Raw genomic sequence first — 23,656 nt, 5'->3', positions numbered from 1 at the left:
CTCCTGGGCAATAGAGAAGGAATATCTAGAAGAAGTAGGAAGTGTGTACCTGACTTCAGAGAGCTTATAATTTTGCCAAACCAACTGATATCATAGAGTGTGACAGAAAGCCGAGGTCTTGAGACATTGGTATGTTTGTATCTTTAAGTACACTGTCTTTTTAATATGAGGGGATAGGCCTATTGTCCTCATAAAGAGGGAATTTTCCCAATGCCCTGCGATGCCCGCACCTAAAAGACAAAAATCTGGGGCTGGGACTCAATGTTGTGTTTATACATGTTTTTCCATAGGATCTCCCCTGTAGTTTTTATGTGGTTTTTCAGAAACCACATAAAGTGCATCCACGATGGGCAGACAGGGTTGAACCATCCATGCCCTCCACCCAGCACCTGCCGGGGTCTGGAGGAGACTGGCTGCCGTGGAGAGTGTGGCCACCAGCTGGGCGGCCACAGCTCACTGCACCCGGCCCGTGGGCTCTCGGCAGGCGTTCACAAGGTGGCCTGTTGTCTCTTCTCTCCTTCCAGTAAGCACTATCCTCTGTACTCCCTCAACGTGGCCTCCATGTGGCTGAAGCTGGGAAGACTGTACATGGGCCTGGAGAACAAAGCTGCTGGGGAGAGAGCTCTGAAGAAGGTATGTGTGTGATGTGAGGTTAGGAGGCCCAGTGCCTGCCGGACTCCTCACACCTCCCTTCCTGCAGGACTCAGGTGACTGACGGAGTCATGGAGAAAGACTAGCCCTTGGCTGCTCTCCAGCCATAGGAGTGGGAGGGGGGTGGATTCAGCAGGTGGCAGGGTAGGAAGTAACTGAGCCTTTGGCACGTTTGCATCCTGACCCTTCTGTTGGGAAAGGGGTGTCCACATTGTGGTTACAGGTTCACGGCTGTGGGGAAGGGGGTACTTGCCCTTTGTCCCCTGGGAAGCCATGGAAGTGCTGTAAGTATGTGATCATGATACGAGGCTGGCATTATTAAAATGTCTTTTCTGGTCCACTATTACCTATAAAAAGAAAGGAAAAATAAGAAAGAGGCCATGGATAGGTCAGGAGACCGTAGTGAGGGAATTCTCCAAATTTCTGCCCTTTGGGATTTATAGATTCGTGATGCCCGATTGTGGTGAAATCAAGGCAGTTGGGTCTGGAGAGGCCCTCAGCATGACGATTATCCACTTGCAGTTTCTAAAATAGGCTTAATAATCATTGTTAGCGTTCATTGAGTATGGTTATGTGCCAGGACCTGCCAGTGGGCCAGGGGCCAGGCCCTGCCGCTCACAGAAGCACAGCCACCATCCCAAGTATTGGTTCTTATTGCTGTTTATATAGGAATCAACAGTTGATAAAATACAATCTTTGGGACAATTATTATTTATGTAGAAGACAAAGGTTGATAAAATGTAACCTTTGGATAGTCTGTTTATACCTGTTAAGAGAATCTTTGTGAAAGTTGGGGCCGTGGACTAGGCCTGGATGCCTAATTCTCCAGATTCCCCAAATCTTCCCGATGCAGTATACGGAAAGATGGAGTAAGGTCCGACATCCCAAAAGGAAGGGCCAGGGCTGACCCAGCCTAGAAGTGGGAGTTAATAAAATTTTCTGTTTTTAAACTGTGGAAGTTGTCTTCTAAGATGACATTTATTGCTTTGGTGAGGTTGGAAAAAAATTAACCAGTTAGGTCTCAACGGCAGAGTGCTGTTAAGTAACTAATTGCTGATCACTGAAGGCTAGAGTAGATCTGAGGAAGGAACACGGGTCCTGACGTGAATGCAGAGGGCAAGGAGAGACATTTAAACTAGGCGATTCCTGAAGGCTTGCACTCCTGTTGGTTTGAGATCTAGGAAGAGAATGGTAGAATAGAAAGGAAGGCCCGTCAGAGTCACAGGCCATCAAAAATTCCCTCTTTGGGGGACGTGGGAATAATTTAAGTTTTTCGATCTGTGAAGAATACAGTTGAATACAAAAGAGCAAAATAAATTATTATGGATTACCTTAGGTATGTAATTCCTATATGCCAGGCACTATTCTAAACACTTTATGTGTATCAGCAACTCTGAGAGGTATGTGTTATTCCTATTTTACAGATGAGGACAGTGAGGCACAGAGTAGTTAAGTAAATTGCCCAAGGTTACACAGCTAGAAAGTAATGGAGCCACTGGAAACTCTTGCACTTAAAGAAACCTTATTAAATATGTGCTCTCTGGATTCCTCACATGAAACTTGTGCCTGTTTTTAAAGAATATGTATAAAGATGTAAGCGTGCACTTTTTGAAAGGGAAAAACGGTTTAGTCATGTCTTACACATTAGTAATATGAACTAAAATCAAAAAGGTTTGTCCCTAAATCAATTTCTCTATCATTTCTTCAGCTACTGAAGAATGTTTTCCTCAGCCGTAGAGACTGGGTGACTAGTTGGATGTGAGAGAATCTTGTCCTCTTTTCTTTTTTTAAAAAAAAGCCAGACTCTGGAGGCTAACAGGCTCTGAAAGCCAGTTTGCATCCTGTGCCTTCAAGCAGAGAGGTCCAGCCTGAATTAAAGTTAGTCCGGGGGAGGGGCAAGGGGACTGGCTTCAGGCTCTCAACCCCTGTTCTCTCTCTCCTAGGCCATTGCCATCATGGAAGTAGCTCATGGCAAAGACCATCCATACATTTCTGAGATCAAACAGGAAATTGAAAGCCACTGAAACTATGCTGACATTTTAGTTTTTATTTAAATCCAAGTGCAAAAACCTTCGAGGATTTGACTGTTTCAAATCATACACGTCATGCCAGCATCTCTGTAAACTCATTGGAATGAAAACACAACTTGCACTTAACCTTACAAATGGCTTACTTGGATGTTGGTCTTAATCTTGAACCTTCATATCAAATTAATTTTTGAATGCTTTTTTTCCCTAAAAGATAATGGCATGGTTTCATATATTATAATATACATTTAAAAATGCAGTTATTTTTCCCTTCATGCCTACTGTAATGTTCTAAACAAACATGAATGATGAAAGAGAATTAAAAAAGATAATAGTATATGAAGTTTGTGTTTTCCTCTGTCGGTCGGGCGGGGGGATGTCGAAGTGGTGATGGAGCCGGGTGTTGGCATGGGTGTTGCACCCGTTCTGCATCAGGCAGGGAGCCCAGGCACGCTCACCCCTAGGAGTGGGGTCTGCAGCCTCGTTAGCCTGCAGCTGCTTTGCCTATACAGTGCCCATGGAGGACGACAAGACCCAAGACTGAGAAGGTGCAAGAAGGGAAGAAAGGTATCAGCAGCTGAGAGCAGTTGAGTGATATGGGTGCCCCTCCCTGGCAGGAGAATGCGTCAGTTTCAGTTTTTTTTCTGTCCAGTGTCTGGTATCCCTTCAGTGCATAATGATTCTGTGCTCAGGGTAAGCCTGAGCAGGAGAAACATTTTTTCCTTACCGACTCCATGTTCTTGAGCAAACGCTGATCTCTCCCTGCACGGCCGGCAGGAATTCAGCTTCGCCACAGCCTGGACCACAGCAACCTGCAAGTTTCTCAGCAGCTGCTGCAGAGAGGGGCACAGCCCTCAGCACTGCAGCGCAGGGATGTTTCTTGGATGAGTTTCTTCTGATCCAAAGAGAGGAACCTCCCCATTAGGTAATAATTAAAGCCTGATGGAGTTTACACTCAGCTTTCTTTCAGATTCATGGTCTGCAAACAGCTTGGAAACAGCTGTGGATCTGGTCTGTTATCCTTCTTTCCTCATCTACAGACACCACACACATCTCTCACTCGCAGTTAACTGCACACAGCGGATTCAGCAGGTAGAATGCCTTCTCTTGTTCAGTGAAGTGTGTTAAGATGTTTACTGAACACCTACTATATGCAAAACATGCTCCAAGTGCATAGAGATGAAGAAGGCATAGTCCTGGCTCTGGGGAGCTTAGTGTTTTAAGAATGCAAATTTACTCTGTAGCTAGGCCTAAAATAAGCTTAGCCCAACATCTGTCTAGGTTTTATAAAATTTGTAAAGGTAATACTTTCTCAATAAATTTAAATTATATGAAAAAGTGAGCTGTTCCTTCTTTCTCAGCAGTCCTACCACCCAGAGGTAACCACTGTGATAGTTTGCTTATGTGGCCCCAGTGTTTTCCACACCCGTATAGCATATCTGTATAAATAGATTTAGAAAAACAAAGGCAGAATGGTACTGACATATTTTGTAGTCTGCTTCTCTGACCTAACAATAGGGACCCTTTTCATTTCAGCATTTACAGATTTGCTTCATTCTCTTTAGAGGCAGAATGTTGCATGGAATGTGTATGTCATAATCTATTCAGCTGTTCTCTTATTTATGGACATGTGGGTTTTCCACTTTGCTGCTATTATAAACGACGCCACAGTGAACAGTCTTAGACGTATAACTTTGCTGACATGGGGTACCATTTTTGGAGACAGATTCCTAGAAGTGGAATTTCAGGATCAAATAGTGGAAACTTTATTTGAGTAAGTATGGCCACATTTCCTTTTTAAAAAACTGCAGCAGGTACCAATAGAATATAATATTTATAGTATTTGTTTTCCTCTACCCTCATAACACTGTATTGTTTAAAATTTTTTTGCCAATATAATGTGTGAACTATTTTGTTTATATGCATTTATTAATGAAGTTGGGTACTTTTTCATATACTTAGGAATTATTGTGTTTCTTCTGTGAGTTGATATTCACAGCCATTGCCTATTTTGTTATTTATGCCGTTCATAATAATTTCTAAGATCTCAGTGTATATTGGGATATTAGCTCTTTGTCATGTGTTGAAAATATTTTCCCCTGGTTGTCCATTAACTTTATTTTTCATGACATTTGTACTAAGGAAGATTTTTTTTTCTCATTTTGAAATGAAGAAAAGAAATACAACTTTGTCTATGATCTATCTGGAATCGTTTTATTTAATACATTGTTTAATGGTTAAGGGATCTAATAGTACTCTAAACTTTTTAATGTTCAGAATTGCTAGCCACTTATGCCAGCATTGTTTATGGAATGATTTCTTTTCCCCTGCTGATTTGAAATGATACCATTATCATTTCCCTAAGACTTAGGTTTATTTCTGCAGTGTTTCATTCCATTGATCCGTCTACTATAGAAGTAAAGTACTTTTAACTACTGTTGCACTGCAGAACTTTTAGTATCTACTAAGGCTAATCCTTTTGCATTCTCTGGAGTTTTTCTGACCATTCTCCCATGTTTAACCCTACAAAGTACTTTAGAATCACTTGGCCAAGTCCTCTCATGGCCTTTCCCTACTCCTCCAGCAAAAGTACTCCTGGAATATTTATTAGAATTGCATTGAACTCATTGGTACTCAGAGAACTGACCTCTTCACGAGTCTTTCTATCCAAGAATGTGATGAGTTTATCAATTTGTCTACATTTTGCCTCTGAAGTAGTTTAGTTACGTTTATACAGGTCCTGCACATTCTTCTTAATTCCTAGATTTTATGTTTTCTATAGCTATTAGGAACGAGCTCTTTTCTTCTATATATTTCTTAACTGTTAAGTCTGACAAGTTTTCCCTATTTGTTGTTAAAGATAATAAAAAGTAGAATCACATGAAATTGATGTGTTTGATCCTGTTTTTGTCATTTTATTGCATATTTGTGTGTTTTTCTTATATTTATCTTTTGCTCTTTTGAGTTTTCTTTTCTCTCTTTTTTAATTTACTTCCTGCTAATAGAGTATTTGGAAATAATACTATCTACTCATAGTTAGTTTTATGTCTAAACTATAGGGTAAGACTACTTTTTCTGTTCATCAACCAAAGAAATTGAGTCCATTTACTCATTCCATGAATGACAAAGCAAATTAGTGTATGTACCTGTTCTCTTGCCATTCTACTTGACTTCTTTCCATGTTCATTGGTATTTTGTCTAGTATCATCTTTTTTTGTTAAAGTTGATGCTGTACAATATGATATAAGTTATAGGTATACAATACACTGATTCACAGTAAGATTTTACTCAATTTATAGTTATTATAAAATGTTGACTATATTTCCCCTGTTTTACAATATATGCTTGTAGCTTATTTTATACCTAATAGTTTGTACCTCTTAATCCCCTACCCCTATATTTCCCTCCCCATTCCCTCTCCACACTGGTAACCACTAGTTGGTTCTCTACGAGTCTGCTTTTTGTTGTTGTTATATTCATTAGTTTGTTGTATTTTTTAAATTCCACATATAAGTGATTTCACACAGTATTTGTTTTTGTCTGACTTATTTCACCAAGCTTAATGCCCTCCAAGTCCATCCATGTTGCTGAAAATGGCAAAATTTTGTTCTTTTTTATGGCTGAGTAGTATTCCATTGTATATATGTACCACATATTCTTTATCCATTCATTAGTTGGTGGACACTTAGGTTGCTTCCATATCTTGGCAATTGTAAATAATGCTGCTATGAACGTTGGGGTGCATGTATCTTTTCGAATTAGAGTTTTTGTTTTCTTCAGATATATACCCAGGAGTGGAATGTAGTTCTATTTTTAGTTTTTTAAGAAACCTCCATACTGTTTTCCACAGTGGATGCAGCAATTTACATTCCTACCAACAGTGCATGAGGGTTCCTTTTTCTCCACATCCTTGCCAGAATTTGTTATTTGTGTTATTTTTGATAATAGCCATTCTGACAGGTGTGAGGCAATATCTCAGTGTAGTTTTGATTTGCGTATCCCTGATGATTAGCGATGTTGAGCATCTTTTCATGTGCCTGTTGGCCGTCTGCATTTCCTTTGGGAAATAAGCCAGCTCTTCTGCCCATTTTTTAATAGGGTTGTTTTTTTGATGTTGGAGTTGTATGAGCTGTTTATATATGTTGGATATTAGTCCCTTATTGGTCATAACATTTGCAAATGTTTTCTTCCATTCAGTAGGTTGTCATTTCGTTTTATCAGTGGTTGCCTTTACTGTTTAAAAAGCTTCTAAGTTTAGTTAGGTCCCATTTGTTTATTTTTGTTTTTATTTCCTTTAGGAGGTGATCCAAAAAAATATTGCTGTGATTTATGTAAAAGAGTGTTCTGCCTATGTTTTCCTCTAGGATTTTTATAGTATCTGGCCTTACATTTAGGTCTTTAATCCATTTTGAGTTTATTTTTGTATATGGTGTTAAAGAATTTCCTAGTTTCATCTCTTACACATAGCTGTCCAGTTTTCCAAGCACCACTTATTGAAGAGACTGTCTTTCTCCATTGCATATCCTTGCCTCTTAATTGACCAAAAGTGTGTGGGTTTATTTCTGGGCTTTCTATCATGTACCATTGATCTCTATATGTTTTTGTGCCAGTACCATATTGTTTTGATTACTGTAGCTTTGTAGTATAGTCTAAAGTCAGGGAGCATGATTCCTTGAGCTCTGTTCTTCTTAAGATTGTTTTGGCAATCTGGGGTCTTTTTTGTTTCTATACAAATTTAAAAATTATTTGTTCTAGTTCTGTGAAAAATGCCATTGGTAATTTGATAGGAATTGCATTGAATCTGTAGACTGCCTTGGGTAGTATGGTCATTTTAACAATATTGATTTTTCCAATCCAAGAACATGGTATATCTTTCCATCTGTTTCTGTTGTCTTCAATTTCATTCATCTGCATCTCATACTTTTCAGAGTACAGGCCTTTTGCCCCTTAAGTAGGTTTATTCCTAGGTATTTTATTATTTTTGACATGATGGTAAATGGGATTGTTTCCTTAATTCTGTTTTTACTAGTTCATTGTTAGTGTATAGAAATGCAACAGATTTCTGTATATTAATTTTGTATCCTGCTACTTTCCCAAATTCATTGATGAGCTCTAGCAATTTTCTGGTGGTGTGTTTTTAGGATTTTCTATGTATAGTATCGTGTCATCTGCAGACAGTGACAGTTTTACTTTTTCTTTTCCAATTTGGATTCCTTTTATTTGTTTTCCTTCTCTGATTGCTGTGGCTAGGACTTCAAAACTATGTGAATAAAAGTGGCAAGAGTGGGCACCTTTGTCTTGTTCTTGATGTTAGAGGAAATGCTTTCAGTTTTTCACCATTGAGTATGATGTTAGCTATGGCTTTGTCATTTATAGCCTTTATTATGTTGAGGTAGGTTCCCTCTGTGCCCACTTTCTGGAGAGTTTTTATCATAAATGGATGTTGAATTTTATCAAAAGCTTTTTCTGCATCTATTGAGATGATCATATGGTTTTTATTCACTTTGTTAATGTGGTGTATCACATTGATTGACTTATGGATATTGAAAAATCCTTGCATCCCTGAGATATCAATAAATACCACTTGATCATGGTGTATGATCTTTTTAATGTATTGTTGGATTCAGTGTGCTAATATATTGTTGAGAATTTTTGCATCTATATTCATCAGTGACATTGGCCTGTAATTTTCTTTTTTGTGATATCTTTGGTTTTGGTATCTGGGTGATGCTGGCCTCATAGAATGAGTTTGGAAGTGTTCCTTCCTCTGTTTTTTGGAATAGTTTCAGAAGGATAGGTGTTAATTCTTCTCTAAATGTTTGGTATAATTCACCTGTGAAGCCATCTGGTCCTGGACTTCTGTTTGTTGGGAGTTTTAAAACTACTGATTCAATCTCATTACTGGTAATTGGTCTGTTCATATTTTCTATTTCTTCCTAGTTCAGTCTTGTGGTGTTGTACCATTCTAAGAATTTGTCCATTTCTTCTAGGCTGTCCATCTTATTGCCATGTAGTTGCTCATAGTAGGCTCTTATGATCCTTTGTATTTCTGTGGTGTTGATTATAACTTCTCCTTTTTCATTTCTGATTTCATTGATTTGGGCCTTCTCCTCTTGATGAGTCTGGCTAAAGGTTTATCACTTTCATTTATGTTTTCAAAGAACGAGCTTTTTGTTTCATTGATTTTTTCCTAATTTTTACATCTGTATTTAATTTATTTCTGCTTTGATCTTTATGATTTTTTTTCTTTTACTAATTTTGGGTTTTGTTTGTTCTTCTATGTCTAGTTGCTTAGCATCAAGTTAGGTTGTTAGAAATTTTTCTTGTTTCCTGAGGTAAACTTGTATCACTGTAAACTTCCCTTTTGCTTTTTGCTTTTGCTGCATCCCATAGATTTTGGATTGTCGTGTTTTCATTTTCATTTGTCTCTAGGTACTTTTTGTTATCCTTTTTTTCTTCAGTGATCCTATAGTTCTTAAGTAGCGTATTGTTCAGCTTCCATGTGTTTGTGTTTTTTCAATTTTTTTCTTGTAGTTGATTTCTAGTCTCATAGCATTGGGGTCAGAAAAGAAGCTTGATATGATTTCAGTTTTCTTAAATATACCGAGGCTTGTTTTGTGGCCTAGCATGTGATCTGTCCTGGGGAATGTTCCATGTGCACTTGAAAAGAATGTGTATTCTACTGGTTTTGAATGGAGGGCTCTATACATACCAGTTAATCCATTTGGTCTAATGTGTTATTTTTTTATTTTTTATTTTTTTGCGGTACGCGGGCCTCTCACTGTTGTGGCCTCTCCCATTGCAGAGCACAGGCTCCAGACACGCAGGCTCAGTGGCCACGGCTCACAGGCCCAGCCGCTCCACAGCATGTGGGATCTTCCCGGACTGGGGCACGAACCCGTGTCCCCTGCATCGGCAGGCGGACTGTCAACCACTGCGCCACCAGGGAAGCCCTGATGTGTTACTTAAGGTTTGTGTTTCCTTGTTGATTTTCTGTCTGGATAATCTGTCCATTGATATAAGTGGGGTGTTAAAAATCCCTTTCTGTCATTGTGTTACTGTTGATTTCTCGTTTTATGTCCATTCATATTTGCCTTCTGTATTTTAGGTGCTCCTGTGTTGCGTCCATGTATTGGGTTGGCCAAAATGTTCATTTGGGTTCTTCTGTAAGATGTTACAGAAAAACCCAGTGGAACATTTTGGCCAACCCAATATATTTACAATTGTTATATCTACTTCTTGGATCGATCCCTTGATCATTATGTAGTGTTGTTCTTTGTCTCTTTTAACAGTCTTTATTTTAAAGTCTATTGTGTCTGATAATAAGTTTGCTACTCCAGGTCTCTTTCGATTTCTTTTGCATGGAATACCTTTTTCTATCCCCTCACTTTTAGTCTGTGTGTGTCTCTAGATTTGAAGTGGGCCTCTTGTAGGCAGCATATGCTAATACATGGATCTTGTTTTTGTATCCATTCAGCCACTCTGTGTCTTTTGGTTGGAGCATTTAGTCTGTTTACATTTAAGGTAATTATCAATATATATGTTCTTATTGGCCATTTTGTTAATTGTTTTGAATTTGTTTTTGCAGGTCTTTTTTTTTTCTTCTTTTGTTCTCGTGATTTGATGACTGTCTTTAGTGTTACGTTTGTATTCATTTTTGTGTGTATCTATTATAGAATTTTGGTTTGTGGTTACAATGAGGTTTTTATCTAGCCGTGTATATATATATATACTCTCCTCCCCTCACAATTACTGTTTTTGATACCATGTTTTGTATCTAATTGTTCGTGTATCCCTTAACTGCTTATTGTGGATCTAGGGGATTTTACAACTTTTGTCTTTTAACTTCCCTACTAGCTTTCTGTGTGGGTGATTTCCTACTTTTACTGTACGTTTGCCTTTACCGGTGAGCTTTTTCATTTCGTCATTTTCTTGTTTCTAGTTGTGGCCTTTCCTTTTTAACCTAGAGAAGTTCCTTTAACATTTGTTGTAAAAGTGATTTGGTGGTGCTGAACTCCCTTAGCTTTTTTGATCTCTCCGTCAGATCTGAAGGAGAGCCTGGCTGCATATTCTTGGTTGAAGGTTTTTCCCTTTCACCATTTAAAATATCTTGTGCCACTCCCTTCTGGCCTGCAGAGTTTCTGCTGAAAAATCAGCTGATAACCTTATGGAGATTCCCTTCTGTGTTATTTGTTATTTCCCTTGCTGCTTTTAATATTCTGTCTTTATCTTTAATTTTTGTCATTTTGATTATAGTGTGTCTTGGTGTGTGTGTTCCTCTTTGGGTTAATCCTGTATGGGACTCGCTGCACTTCCTGGACTTGGGTGACTGTTTCCTTTACCAGGTTAGGGAAGTTTCCAGCTGTTATCTCTTCACATATTTTCTTGGGCCCTTTCTCTCTTCTTCTGGGACATTCCCCTATAATGTGGACATTAGTGTGCTTGATGTTGTCCCAGAGGTCTCTTAAAATGTCATTTCTCTTCATTATTTTTTTTTCTGTTCAGCGGCAATGATGTCCACTACTCTGTCTTCCAACTCACTGATCTGTTCCTCTGTATCGTGTAGTCTACTATTGATTTCTTCTAGTGTGTTTTTCATTTATTGTATTCTTCGTCTCTGGTTATTCTTCATATTTTCTAATTCTTTGTTAAAAACTTGGAACTGCTTGCTCTGTGCATCCATTCTCCTCCTGCGTTCTTTGAGCGTCTGTATCATCATTACTCTGACCTCTTTCTCTGGTACATTGCCTATCTCCATTTCACTTAGTTCTTCTTCCGGCATTTTTCTCTGGTTCTTTTGTCTAGAACATGTTCCTCTCCCAACACATCTTGTCTAAGTTGCTATGTGTATTTTTACGTATGTGGTAGATCAGTGACGTTTCTTGACCTTGGAGAAGTGGCCCTCTGTAGCAGATGTCCTGTGTGTCCTAGCAGCACACTCCCCTCTTGTCACCCAAGCTGTATACTCTAGGGGTTCCCCCTACGAGGGCTGTGCGGGTCCTTCTGTTGGGGCGGGCTGGCTACGTGGATGGTCTGGTAGGCTTGGTTGGTCCCTAGCCCGGCTGGTTGCCAAGCCCCGCCTTGTGCGGATGCTGCTGGCTGCTGGTTAGCGGGGCTTGCTTGTGAGGCAGCCCAGGCTAGTGCTGGTACACTGGTAGGCGGAGTCAGGATCCAGAAGACTCCAGGGCTGTTGCCTGCCCACTGGTGGGTGAAGCCATGTCCTGGATTTAGTGCTGGACGACTGGCAGGCAGGGCTGGGTCCTGGAGTTCAGCTGCAGGGCCCAGGGATCCTAGAGCTGGGGTCAGCTTGCTGTTTGGGGTGGGTGGGGCAGAGGTGGAGACCAGTTACTGACACAGTTAGGTATGGGGTCTGGGGTGTCCCAAAGCTTGTGTTGCCCTGCTAGTGGGTAGTGCCAGGGCCCAGCTGGTCCCAGGGTAGGGTCTGGTCTCTTTTGGGCAGGCTTGGTCTGCAGGCTGCAGGATTGTGGTTTTCTTATGTCTGGTGTCTGCCCTCTGGTGGGTAAGGCTGGTTTAGAGGTTAGCGCATGGCCGGTCTACAGGCTAGGCAGGGTTGGTGCCTGTCCACTGGTGGGTGGAGCTGGGTCCTTCCCCTCTGGTGGGCAGGGCCCTATCTAAAGGCATGTCTAGAGGTAGCTGTGGCCTCAGGAAGCTTTTAGGCAGCCTCTCTACTGATGGATAGGGCTGTGTCCCTGCCCAGTTAGTTGTTTGGCCTGAAGCATCCCAGCACTGGCACCTACAGGCTGTTGGCTGGGGCCAGGTTTTGGCACTAATGAGCTAGATGTAGGATACCATGATGGTACGAGCCCCAGTGTCCACACAGTAGAATACACCTCACTGTGGCTGCCACCAGTGTCTATGTCCCAAGGGTGAGCCACAGCCACCCCTGCCTCTCCAGGAGACTCTCCAAGACCAGCAGGTAGGTTTGACCCAGGCTCCTATCAAATGACTGCTTTTGCCCTGGGTCCCAATGTGCGAGAGATTTTGTGTGTGCCCTTTAAAAGTGAAGTCACTATTTCCCCCAGTCCTGTGGGCCTCCAGAAATTAAGCCCCACTGGCCTTCAAAGCCAAATGCTCTGGGGGCTCATCTTCCCAATGCAGGACCCCTGGGCTGGGGAGCCTGATGTGGGGCTCAGACCCCTCACTCCTGTGGGAGAACCTCTGCAGTATAATTATTCTCCAATTTGTGGGTCACCCCACCTGGGGCGAGTATCGGACTCGATGATATCGCGAGTCTGCCCCTCCTACCCTTCACATTGTGGTTCCTTATTTATGTCTTTAGTTGTAGAAGATCTTTTCTGGTATGTTCTGATCTTGTTCATCAATGGTTGTTCTGCAGGTACTTGTGATTTTGGTGTGCTTGTGAGAGGAGGTAAGCTCAGAGTCTTTTGACTCCACCATCTTGCTGGGCTCTCCTATCATCTTTTTTTCCCAAACTTGATGTAGTTTTTCTTTTAAAAACTATCAATCAATCATTGTTTTGTTGCCACAGTCAACTTATGTACAGCACAATCTATGTGTTTAGTGAAATTTGCTTGCCATCTCCTTTCACCCCAGTGTGGTTTACAGTATCCTGATTTTCATGATGTGAAACAAGCCGGGACCTCTGTAGGTGAATGACTCCTTGTACAGTGATAGGACTGAAAGTGGGTTCCTCACTGAAGTGGTCATAGTGCCCTGCTACTCATCAAAGGGACATAAAGTATCCACCCTCATCACCCGGGGTTCACCATGTGTGTCTGTGGCAGTTGAGTGGCTGAAAAGATGGGGCAGGGCAGCCACCTTTAAACCTGGAGATGAGCTGTGCTGTTGATAAAGTTGAAAGACAAAAGCAACGATCTGGGTCTTCTGTAGCAGCCTGCAGCTTGGCTCTTCTGGGCCAGCAGTTTGGGCTCTGAATAAATGACCGCTGTGGGGGGACTTGGCATTTAATACGGGTTGTCACTGCAGCTGTGAGTAAGCTCCAATTCTAGGTTCTTCGCTCCATTTACCTAACCAACAATCACCCCTTTCAGCTTTTTCCTAACAATGATGACTTTTGGAAATTTCAAACTGATTCTTCAGTGTGATCCAATTATCCAGGAATGAAAAGTGGGTAGAAATAAATGGGCTTTAAAGAAGTGAAAAGGCAGGTTTTCCCAGATACGTTGGCCTATGAAAATAATCCTGAGGGAGAAGATGCTTTCAATTAATGCAAACATACATAGGACAGAAAAGATTCAGCTGTTTTCTCTGGAAAAAAAAAAAAGTTTATTGCATTTGGAAGTCAATAGATATCTTTTACGAAAAAAGGTTAGAATAAAGATCTCACATTTGTAAAGGCACATATGAAACATTTTAATAACAAGGGCAGTGAGAACATAAACAATACACAACTAGGACCAATAGCTAAAGACTTTATAAAAACAGAGAGGAAACAGTGCAAAAATACTGTCAAAAGTCAGTTTCATACACCTCTTAATTGTGTATAAAACTGGCAAGCATAAGCTTATTTACTGATATAAAAAAGCACATAGAAGAGCATGCATAATTTTATTTAAGGCTTTTAATATTATTAAATTGAGAGGGAGTCTACACCAAAGTAAAGTTGACATGTGAATATTAATCACTCCCCAACTTAGGGAACGTCCTATAAATGTCTCACTCCCTCTCTCCCCTTACAATTAGTTTGCAGTGAAGAGACTGGACCTCCATCTTGCAAGGTAGCAAGTGCCCACCACGGGGAGAAGAACGTGTTATCAGGATCCCAAGCCCCTATCTGGAATGCATTTCTCACAGCAACAATACGACAGGTGGTTAAATGTCCAGGTCAGCCCATGCCAGCCAGATCTGGCTGACACCGCCCTGCTATTCAGCCATGTTGGACAGCAGAAGGCTTCTGTGGGCTGACCTAAAACCCTTAAGAACAAACTGGTTTCTACATTAGGGACTTGTCTGTAGGTTCGAAATGAGACCTATTAAATGTCAATTGGTTTGAATGATAAAACAATTCACAACATTTTATAAAACACAGACCAAGGAAAGCATCAAAACACTGAATTAAGTCTCACAACAATAGTCCAGTGAAACGAAATAGATCAGCATGTTACTTGATGTAACACAAATTACTTAAGGTTATCTAATAGTCATCTGCATATGTAAACCTTTTTTCCCCATTTACACATCCTCAAGCAAGTTAGCTGACTATTGAAGGAACAAAGGACATACACAGGAAAGCATCTCTGATGAAGAGTAACCTTACTTTTGAAAGGATAAGGGTAACAGATTTTTAAGATTTCAAACTGGCAAGAAAGTTCAGTCAAAGGAAGTTGCAATCACATTTTACGGTATTCCAAGTTGGGGGGAAAAATGGCTCTGAATGACAGCTCTCAGTTCTAAGCTGAAGGTGTTTATTAGCTAACACTACATACAGTTCAGGGAGGTGGGAGGCCCCTGAGAAATGCTGAGAACGCCAAGCACCTCTGCTCTGAGAGCCAGCTGAGCTCAATGCAGAGCAGGGTTCCTGAGATGTTAGCAAACTAGTTCCACCCTAAGGCCCAAAAAGACCCCAATCTAATGCTTTTAGCTTTTTCCCAAAACCTCTGTCAGGTGAGGCAGCCTCTGTGTTTCCCTGAAGGAGGAGGTGGAGGTGAGGAAGAAAAAAATAGGACACATTGCAGACTGGATGAAGAGCGTGTCCTGCCCTTCCCTAGACAGTGGAGAACGGATCACAAGGCAACGTAGAAATGTCCCTGTGGAGCCCAGAGCTTCACCCATTTCACCAGACTGGCCAGGCTGCGTAGAGGTGACGGTGAAGGGAACAGAGTCAGCAGGAGAAGGCTAGAAACAAATTAATCCGACTACATGTGTCACGATGCCAAATGCAGCCGCTGTGGCTCCATGTCAGCTCGCCTCAAAAGAAGCCTGAGGGAGTGGTGCAACCTTTGTCCTAAACAGGACTCACCATCGATCCAGCTTATCTTCCACTCCTTCTAGTACTGCCAGTGCCCGTCGCCAAGGGGAGAAAGGGGGTAAAGACAGCTTCCTGGCTGCCGACAGCACCTAGCTATTTTCATTATGGTTATTTCCCTTTGCCAGATTTCATTCCTTGAAACTACATAAATGCCAAATTTTACTTTTTGAAACTACATAGGCTTTTCAGGATTAAAATCAGATTTCCGAATTACATAATTTGGAGAGATTGAAGAGAGTGATTACCTATGACTAGATTCAGCTGCTCTGTAGGAGTTGCTAAAAGGGTAGGGAAAGGAAAGAAAAGGTGTGCCGTCGAGAGCTGATCCATAAAGCAAAGGAAAAACAAGGCCGGCGTAGCCCTAAGTGAATGGGGTGCTCTTGGAAGAGGGTGACATCACAAAGTAGTCCCACCTGTGCCCTCAAGTGAGCCAACGAACTGCCGTCACTACTGATATATTGACGTCTTACCTGCTTTTTATGCCCTGATTAGAAACACGATGTGCTGGGAAGGGGAATCCGCTCTGCAGCCCCCCCGGGCCGGAGGAGAGGCGCAATCAACATGCACAGGAGGGGCTTCCCTGGTGGCGCAGTGGTTGAGAGTCCGCCTGCCGATGCAGGGGACGCAGGTTCGTGCCCCGGTCCGGGAAGATCCCACATGCCGCGGAGCGGCTGGGCCCGTGAGCCGTGGCCGCTGAGCCTGTGTGTCCAGAGCTGTGCTCCGCAACGGGAGAGGCCACAACAGTGAGAGGCCCGCATACCGCAAAAAAAAAAAAAAAAAAAAAAAAAAAAGATGCACAGGAGCTGTGATAGCTAACTCCAGAGCCGTGTGGTCGAGCAAATCTTCTGCTAATAAGGTTGCAAGGAAAGGGAGGGCCACCAGCAAGCGAGGGGAAGTGGTCTTTCTGAGCAGCAGACCTAGGCAGGCATCAGAATCGAGAACATTCGTCAAGCTCCACTGCAACGGTGAGGACACAATTTAAAACTACGAGCGAGGGTACGGACTTCCCTGGTGGCGCCGTGGTTGAGAGTCCGCCTGCCAATGCAGGGGACATGGGTTCGAGCCCTGGTCCGGGAAGATCCCACATGCCGTGGAGCAACTAAGCCCGTGCACCACAACTACTGAGCCTGCGCTCTAGAGCCCGCGAGCCACAACTACTGAAGCCCGTGCGCCTAGAGCCCGTGCTCCGCAGCAAGAGAGGCCACCACGATGAGAAACCTGTGCACGCAACGAACAGTAGCCCCAGCTCGCCGCAACTAGAGAAAGCCCGCACGCAGCAATGAAGACCCAACGCAGCCAAAAATAAAATAATTTAAAAAAAAAGCAAAAACTGTGTGAGGGTGAAACAGATCTCCCCACTACAGCGTGGTCTTTCCCAGGATCACCACCTCATCTCCATCCCTCTGGCCTTATAGAAAGGGAGGGAGTAGGAGAGACATCACCGAGTTCAGAAAATTGTTTGTGAATCAGGAACTTTTTGATAGAAACTCCAAGCCTTCCTCTTTCTCTTCCCATTTATAGCTCTTCTCTGGGCAAGCTTATGGCATTTTTTGGAAAGAATGATCTTGATGGCCCAAAGCGTGGCAGAAGGAACAGTGACTTTCTAGATAGATGCGTTCTCATGTTCAAGGCTGCCCATCAGCTTTGGCCCTCCTGTCTTAAAACGAGAAGTTCCTTGAATTTAGTTTTTAAATGAGAGGGCTGATCAAAGTTCCAAACGGTAGGAACTGATGCACATCCTCCTTTTCACTGCACCAAGCAACAATAAATTATGCAGTCCTGTGAAATCGACTGATGCCAGCTATTCAGTGCCAGGCTCATGGACATTTTAATAGAGAACCTTTTAGTTTGGCCTTGAGGAAGAAGACACAGCTGTTTTAAGCTGGAAAAAAATAAGTAAGGTAGTAAGCTGGTTAAAAACACGCATCTGAGTTTCTAACAGAAATGCAAAAGCTGAGAGCAGGCAGGATAAAGGTTGAGTGTCAGGCAAGTAGGCCATCAAGTTCCTCAGGACCCCATGAAGAACAGCAATTTTGGGGGCAACACATATGAGTTGGCAGAATTTGATTGGATATACCTGCCCATTTCTCCCAGGCATGTTGCTGTTACTTTCAATAGATGCACCAGTAAGGTCTTTTGCCCCAAATGTCTTAGAAGCTGAGGCAAAGACAAGAACCATTGTGCTTAACTTGCTCAGAGTTCACGGGAAGTGTCAAACATAATTTAATATGCTAGAGATGTCCACCCTATAGGGCCGAGTAGGATTATTTCAACCCTATAGGGCCAACTAATCTGTCACCCGTAAAGCTCTAGACCAATGGAAAATTTTTGCGGTCTCCATGAAAACCCCAAATTTCTCCATTTGGAATCAGTGCTAGATGAGTTGTTACTTTGCTCACGAAAAGAAATCACTAAGTAAGAGCATGATGAGTGTCTGATAAAATCCATAGGCAATAAAATAAAACACAGTTGCAGAAGTATCTTTGGTAAAACAAGAGGAAACTATTCCCACAAAGAGCCACCTTAAGAGCCCAACAGTAATTACTTGGTGCTTCTGGAAATTTCTTAGTCTGGGATCCTGACAGTTACTCCCGACACGAAGGAGGAATGAAGGGTAGATTAACACTAAGATGGCTCAGACTCAATCCCCAACCCTTGAGTCTAAGCTCCCTGGCACACATCTTAGAAGGTCCCTGCATTTGCCCACCCCCTGACCTCAAGCGATTGACAGGTCTACCCCCGCCCAAAGAAAACCAATAACCATACCCACTTTCTCCATCCCACGCACGACTGGAAGTGGGGAAGAGAGATTCAAAAGCACATTCTGCTTTGTGACTCTGGACACTTCGGGCCCACATGTTGTGTTCCATAACCACTGGGCTGAGGTCAGCTAATACAGACTGTATATCAAGAAAGGATGGCCTGCCTAGGAGAATCCAAAGTGCTCTCTGCAAAGAGTGACTCCAAGCCCCAGGAGATGGCCCACTCAAGTGAGGCAAGGGTTGCCGTAGCAAGGCAGTGAGTTCACAAAAAGCGCTTAAAGCCCAAGGAACCCAGTAAAGCACAACAGGATACGGTTCGGCTTTTCAAACAGGCTTAGCTCAGCTCAAGGATGAAGACGTCAAACTCAGCCCCTCTGGTTCAGGCACCACGGTAAACAAGGATGAACACTGGGTCAATATATCCAAATGGGAGTGGATGAAAGAAACAAAACATTTCAACTGGAAAAACTTCAAAACCAGAGGCCTGAAAGTGTTGGATGGCTTTGTTGTAAGATGGTATCTTTTTTTTTTTTTTTTCCCCTCCATTTTTAATTTTCTCCCTTCACGTCGAAACTGTAGCAACAGACCCCGATAGCTCCAGCTTCAGACTTGATACATCGTCAGGAACTCACTCCAAAAGCTCTAACTAGATAACTAATTTAATACACTTTGCTTCAAGGTTTATTCCTTGGCTTGCTTCCCAGATATAAAGCATCTCTGGGCAATTATTATGCAGATGCCACTGAAAGGACTTCAAATGGCTGCTGCTAATTTAACAGGAGATAGGTTGGCATTTACTGGAGACGTGAAAAGGAAGGCAAAATGGGCTCAAGGGCGAAAAGCATTTGTTTTTAAAAACAAAATATGGGGAATCACTTTTAAATGTTTTCCTTTGAGTTTCAATACAACCTCTGGCTAGGAAATTGGATACTGAACCTACTTCTTTGCATTTTGTGCGTTCGTGAATATTCCCAGAGCACCAAGTGGCAACAGTGGATGAGTTGAAAGGAGGGCCGTGAGTGATGAGCTCAGAGACAGCAGATCTACACGCTGCCCACATGAGACATTTTAACACCCCACACTGGGGCCTGAGAGACAAAGAGAAATACCGATGTGGTTCCTCAAACAATAAACCAGTAACGGCAGACCAACTGTTAAAACATCCCTAACAGCAGAATATCCCAAGGATGGGAAGTCCCTAAGGAAATGGAAACAATACCTCTTTGCTTGCCGATGACCCAGTTTCTGAGCGTCTCCTAGTGAGGGTTACGAGCTGTGATCCACTGAAAATACACGTCATACTAGTGGTTTTCTTTTTCAGATCACGCAGCAAAATTCCAGAATCTATGGCGCTCAGCTGAAGTTCTACTCCTTGACTGATTCTTTAGACCTTGGAAGAGAAGGTAGGAGGCCCTCCATCGGCAGATACTGAGTCCAAATACAGAGAACCACCACTCTAACACCTGGCCAGATGTGAAACCAAGTTGATTCATACCCCAAAGTAGTTCATCAGGAATCTGCTTCCGCACCCGCCTGTTGTGGTGACCGGAAGCCACAAAGGCACACTCTTTCTGGTCGACTGGATGCCATTCTTTCTTTATATTTGCACCTCAGGAGGAAAAAAAAAAGGGAGCAGTGGAAGAAGGCATCATGGAACACCCGCAAAAGTCAATTTTAAGAACAAAGCCACAATTAAAAGTTGCATCAAGAAAAACTAGACAGTAGAGGGGAAAATTCCCCAGAAGTCAGCAGGAGGGAAACTGTGCAGAACATGATTTATTATGTACTAACCTACAAAATTCAGAAGGACAGTGGCCAATGAAGGCCCAGAAGGAGACGAACTAAGGACTGAGCTTCAAACTGAGGGCAGGGTTAATACCACAACTGACCAGAGTGGGCTGTATGGAGAAAAGGAAAGCAGCACAAATCTCACCGTCTTTCAGCAGGTGGGCCAAGCTTTGGACTGCAAGGTCCTGGGTGGGCTTAGTTCTGCTCCTGCAGGCCAAAGGCTGGAGATGCTTAGCAGCACAGCGGGGATAACACTTGGGGTGGCTCCTGGCAGGGCCCCTGCCCCCTGAGTGCCAAAGAGCCCCCATACATCAGCTTTCCCAACCGCTTCCTTTATAACCTTTCCATGGCACCCAGCACCTTGACCTTCAGATCCCCGTCAGCACACGCTTCATATTTAAATAAGAAACAATATCAAGGGCCTGCATGTCTCCTCTCTCTTCCACACTGGTCTGTTATCTTCTCTCAAACAGGCAAGAAGCCTAGCCGCACAGACGGCCTGGCCCAGGGCCTCGGAGGCCACCAGATTAGGGTCCACTGAGCCAACAGGGAAAAGCAGCAAATATCAAGGGTGCAGTCTCCAGCAGGGGAACAGGCTCCAGAGCCCAGAATAAGGAGTGGTTGAGAAAGATACAACACAGAGTCCTCGTTCTTCCCGGGCAATGGCAATCACTGCATTGGAAAGGGAGCATTTCCTCTAGCTGGTCCTGTCTTTAACTCAAGCCTGGGAGGAAAAAAGAGACTACTGAGGGAGAGGGCAAAAAGGGGAAAGGGAAGGAACTGCCCATCAAGCCGCAGGAGCCCCCAAATATAAGAAAAGAGTGTTGTTCTTCTTCAGGAAAGGGCCTTAGCCCTTATCTTTTATATTTTAGGATGAACTCATTTTCTTGCCATCTTTGATTTGGACGTGAGCAATGAGGCTGACAAATTTCAGGGCTGGTTACAAATCTGGCTGCAACTTCACTAGAGATGTGTTCCCTTATGCCTCTGTCCCCCAAATAATCCACCAGGCAACCCTCCCTACTGACCTATTACAATGCAGATCAGTCAAAATGTGGTTCAGAGGAAAAGTACTATATTATTGTGAAAACTGCATTACGATGATTCACAAAAGTTATTCCAAAGGGGGAAAAAATAAATTATCTCCTATAAAATAATACACGATGTTTGTGAACGATCCGGGCGCTCCTGTCTTCAGGGAGCCCGTGACCTGCCTGCTCCGGCCATCCGCGCCCTGCCGGGGGAGCAGATGTTGTCTGGAGGTGCGTCCCCATCTGGAAGGTGGGGCTGGCCGCCTCTTCCAGGAGCTGAAGCCGGGGGTCAAATGAGTCTGGAGTTCTGGAGGAACTGGATGAGGACCTGGTAGACAAACTTGTACTGAGCGATGGTCTGGATCATAAACATCCTCTGCTCCCTGAGGAGCCTCAGCATCATGGGCACTTCCACCTTCTGCAAGAAAAGAGAAGAAGATCCTGAGATGGGGCGGGGCGGGGCGGGGGGCTTCCCTTGGTTCCTTCCTCATTCCCTCATCCAGGAAGCATTCACTTGCTGCCCCTGTGCAGGTAGAGGAGAAAGCCAAAGACAGCCCCCTCTAGGTTATCCCAGTCAAAGACCCTAACAGTAACTGGAGAAGCTGGTCGTCGTGTACCGCTGGTGTGATATTTTAACTACAGACCAGTCCACTAGAGAAAACACAGAGGCTGGAGTTAAACCTGATTTGGTACTCTTAACCCTACCATGACCCAATGGTAGGATTTAAGCCCTTTCTGGGTCTTCGCTTCTTCATCTGTAAAATAAGGATAATGATGCTTTCCTCCAATGGCAGTGTGGCCTTGGCCAAGTTAGTGACATTTCCTCGGCAGTAACACAGGGTGATAAACAGTACCCTCCTCAGAGGATCAGATGAAGAAATACATGTAAAGCATTTAACACAGTGTCTGGCACATAGTAGGCTCTTAATAAAGACTACTCACTGTCTCATTAATATTAATGAAATAAGAACACTCATGCTCATCCTGCTACCCCACAGGATCGCAGGCATAACCAAGTGAGATAATTTACGTGTAAACCTTTAAAACATCAAAGCACAATCTCTGGGCACCAGTCACGCATGTTTGGAGTGAAAGTCTTTAACTAACGATATCTTGAGTATTAAATGAGATTGCCAATGTGTAAATTCTTTGAAGATCTCCAATGGAAAGGAATTAATACGGCGGATCATTGGTGCCACGGTGTCCCCTCACTTGTGTCACTTCCATCCCCCTGGACCAGCCAAGGCAGAAGCACCATGGAGTCAATGTACCATCATGGCCTTGGTATACTTCCCCCTGCTCTGGGAGCCCTTAACCCAGGCAAACGACCACACCCACGAACTCAGCGCGGACTGAGCAAGCATCAGAAATAAAATAATAAGAACTCAGCTGTATGTCTTTTCTTACTTTACTTTCAAGTCATTTCAGCTATTTCCAAACTGTGTGTAGCTACAATACCATACATGCCATCCTGTTTAGTCGCGCTTCTCCAAAACTAGCTAAGTAGTGCACACCACAGATTTAAAAGGAACAAGTCCCTGGTAATACGCAAAGAGAAAAAGGCATGTGAATCCTTAAACTATTAGTCAAAATACAGAGCCTAGACCATAAGCTTCTGATGGTAACTAGTGGGTCTGTGCCTAAACTCTACTCCAGAGTGACTGACATCATGATACACAACACAGAGCACCTAATAATGAACTTAACATAATGCATGATAAGCATTACTCTGTGTTGGGCACTGAATATAAGGATAGAATAAGGCTGCTCCTACCTCATACCCATCAAAGGCTTTGACAAGAGAGGCAGGGTCACACAGAAGCTAAGAGGTCATCTCCCTGTGCCTCAGTTTCTCTTTGTTAGATGAGGGTACTAACAGAACCTCTCTCGTAGGGTCACTGTGAAGGCTACGAGCTGTAAGGCTCTTGAAATAGTGTTGGCACATGGTAAACACTACATACACGTTAGCTGTGGTTATTATAGTATTTTCATTCTCCTCATCATCACAACCACCACCACCTCCCCCGCCACCATCTCCTTTACCTCGACCATCTCCTCCACTTCCATCTCTGCCATCACCACTATCATTCATGGTCATTACCATCTCCATAGCCTGTAAGACTCAGCCCCTCAGGCTGACTCAAGGACAGTATACTAGGTGATATAGGGCAGTTTGGAGACAAGACAAAGTTCCCCCTGGTCCTCAATGAAAGAATCCTTCAGCTTGCCTTGAAGATGCACTTCCACAGGCTCTGCTGCCCACCGTCCCTAACCCAAGGAATCCGGAGGCAGCTGGCACTTGCTCCATCTTGCTTAGAAGACGTCCCTCCCACCCCCCTACTCTACGAAGGAGGGATAACCAATTCAGAAAAGCAGCAAGATCAAGACATCTTGCTCTTTGGCTAGTGAGAACCTGACCTTTTGTAA

At 43.1% G+C, this 23,656-nt stretch overlaps 2 protein-coding genes across 5 annotated transcripts in view; one reads left to right on the top strand and one right to left on the bottom strand.

Moving 5' to 3' along the window:
- Window positions 1–3,015, top strand: part of SMYD2 (SET and MYND domain containing 2) — a 50,675-nt gene extending 47,660 nt beyond the window's left edge. For all 3 annotated transcript variants that reach the window (XM_067728970.1, XM_067728968.1, XM_067728969.1), the window contains 2 exons: window positions 525–633; window positions 2,595–3,015. In XM_067728970.1, coding sequence (XP_067585071.1) covers window positions 525–633; window positions 2,595–2,675 — 190 coding nt within the window. In that variant the 3' untranslated portion in view covers window positions 2,676–3,015. The remainder of the gene's footprint in view (window positions 1–524; window positions 634–2,594) is intronic.
- Window positions 3,016–13,929: 10,914 nt separating this feature from the next.
- The window catches only part of PTPN14 (protein tyrosine phosphatase non-receptor type 14), a 173,303-nt gene continuing 163,576 nt past the window's right edge, over window positions 13,930–23,656 (bottom strand). For both annotated transcript variants that reach the window (XM_067728967.1, XM_067728966.1), the window contains one exon: window positions 13,930–21,647. In XM_067728967.1, coding sequence (XP_067585068.1) covers window positions 21,519–21,647 — 129 coding nt within the window. In that variant the 3' untranslated portion in view covers window positions 13,930–21,518. The remainder of the gene's footprint in view (window positions 21,648–23,656) is intronic.

The sequence above is a fragment of the Pseudorca crassidens genome, chromosome 2 (genome assembly GCF_039906515.1).
Source record: "Pseudorca crassidens isolate mPseCra1 chromosome 2, mPseCra1.hap1, whole genome shotgun sequence".
NCBI classification, from domain to species: Eukaryota; Metazoa; Chordata; class Mammalia; order Artiodactyla; family Delphinidae; genus Pseudorca; species Pseudorca crassidens.
This window is presented reverse-complemented; position numbering and strand designations above follow the sequence as displayed.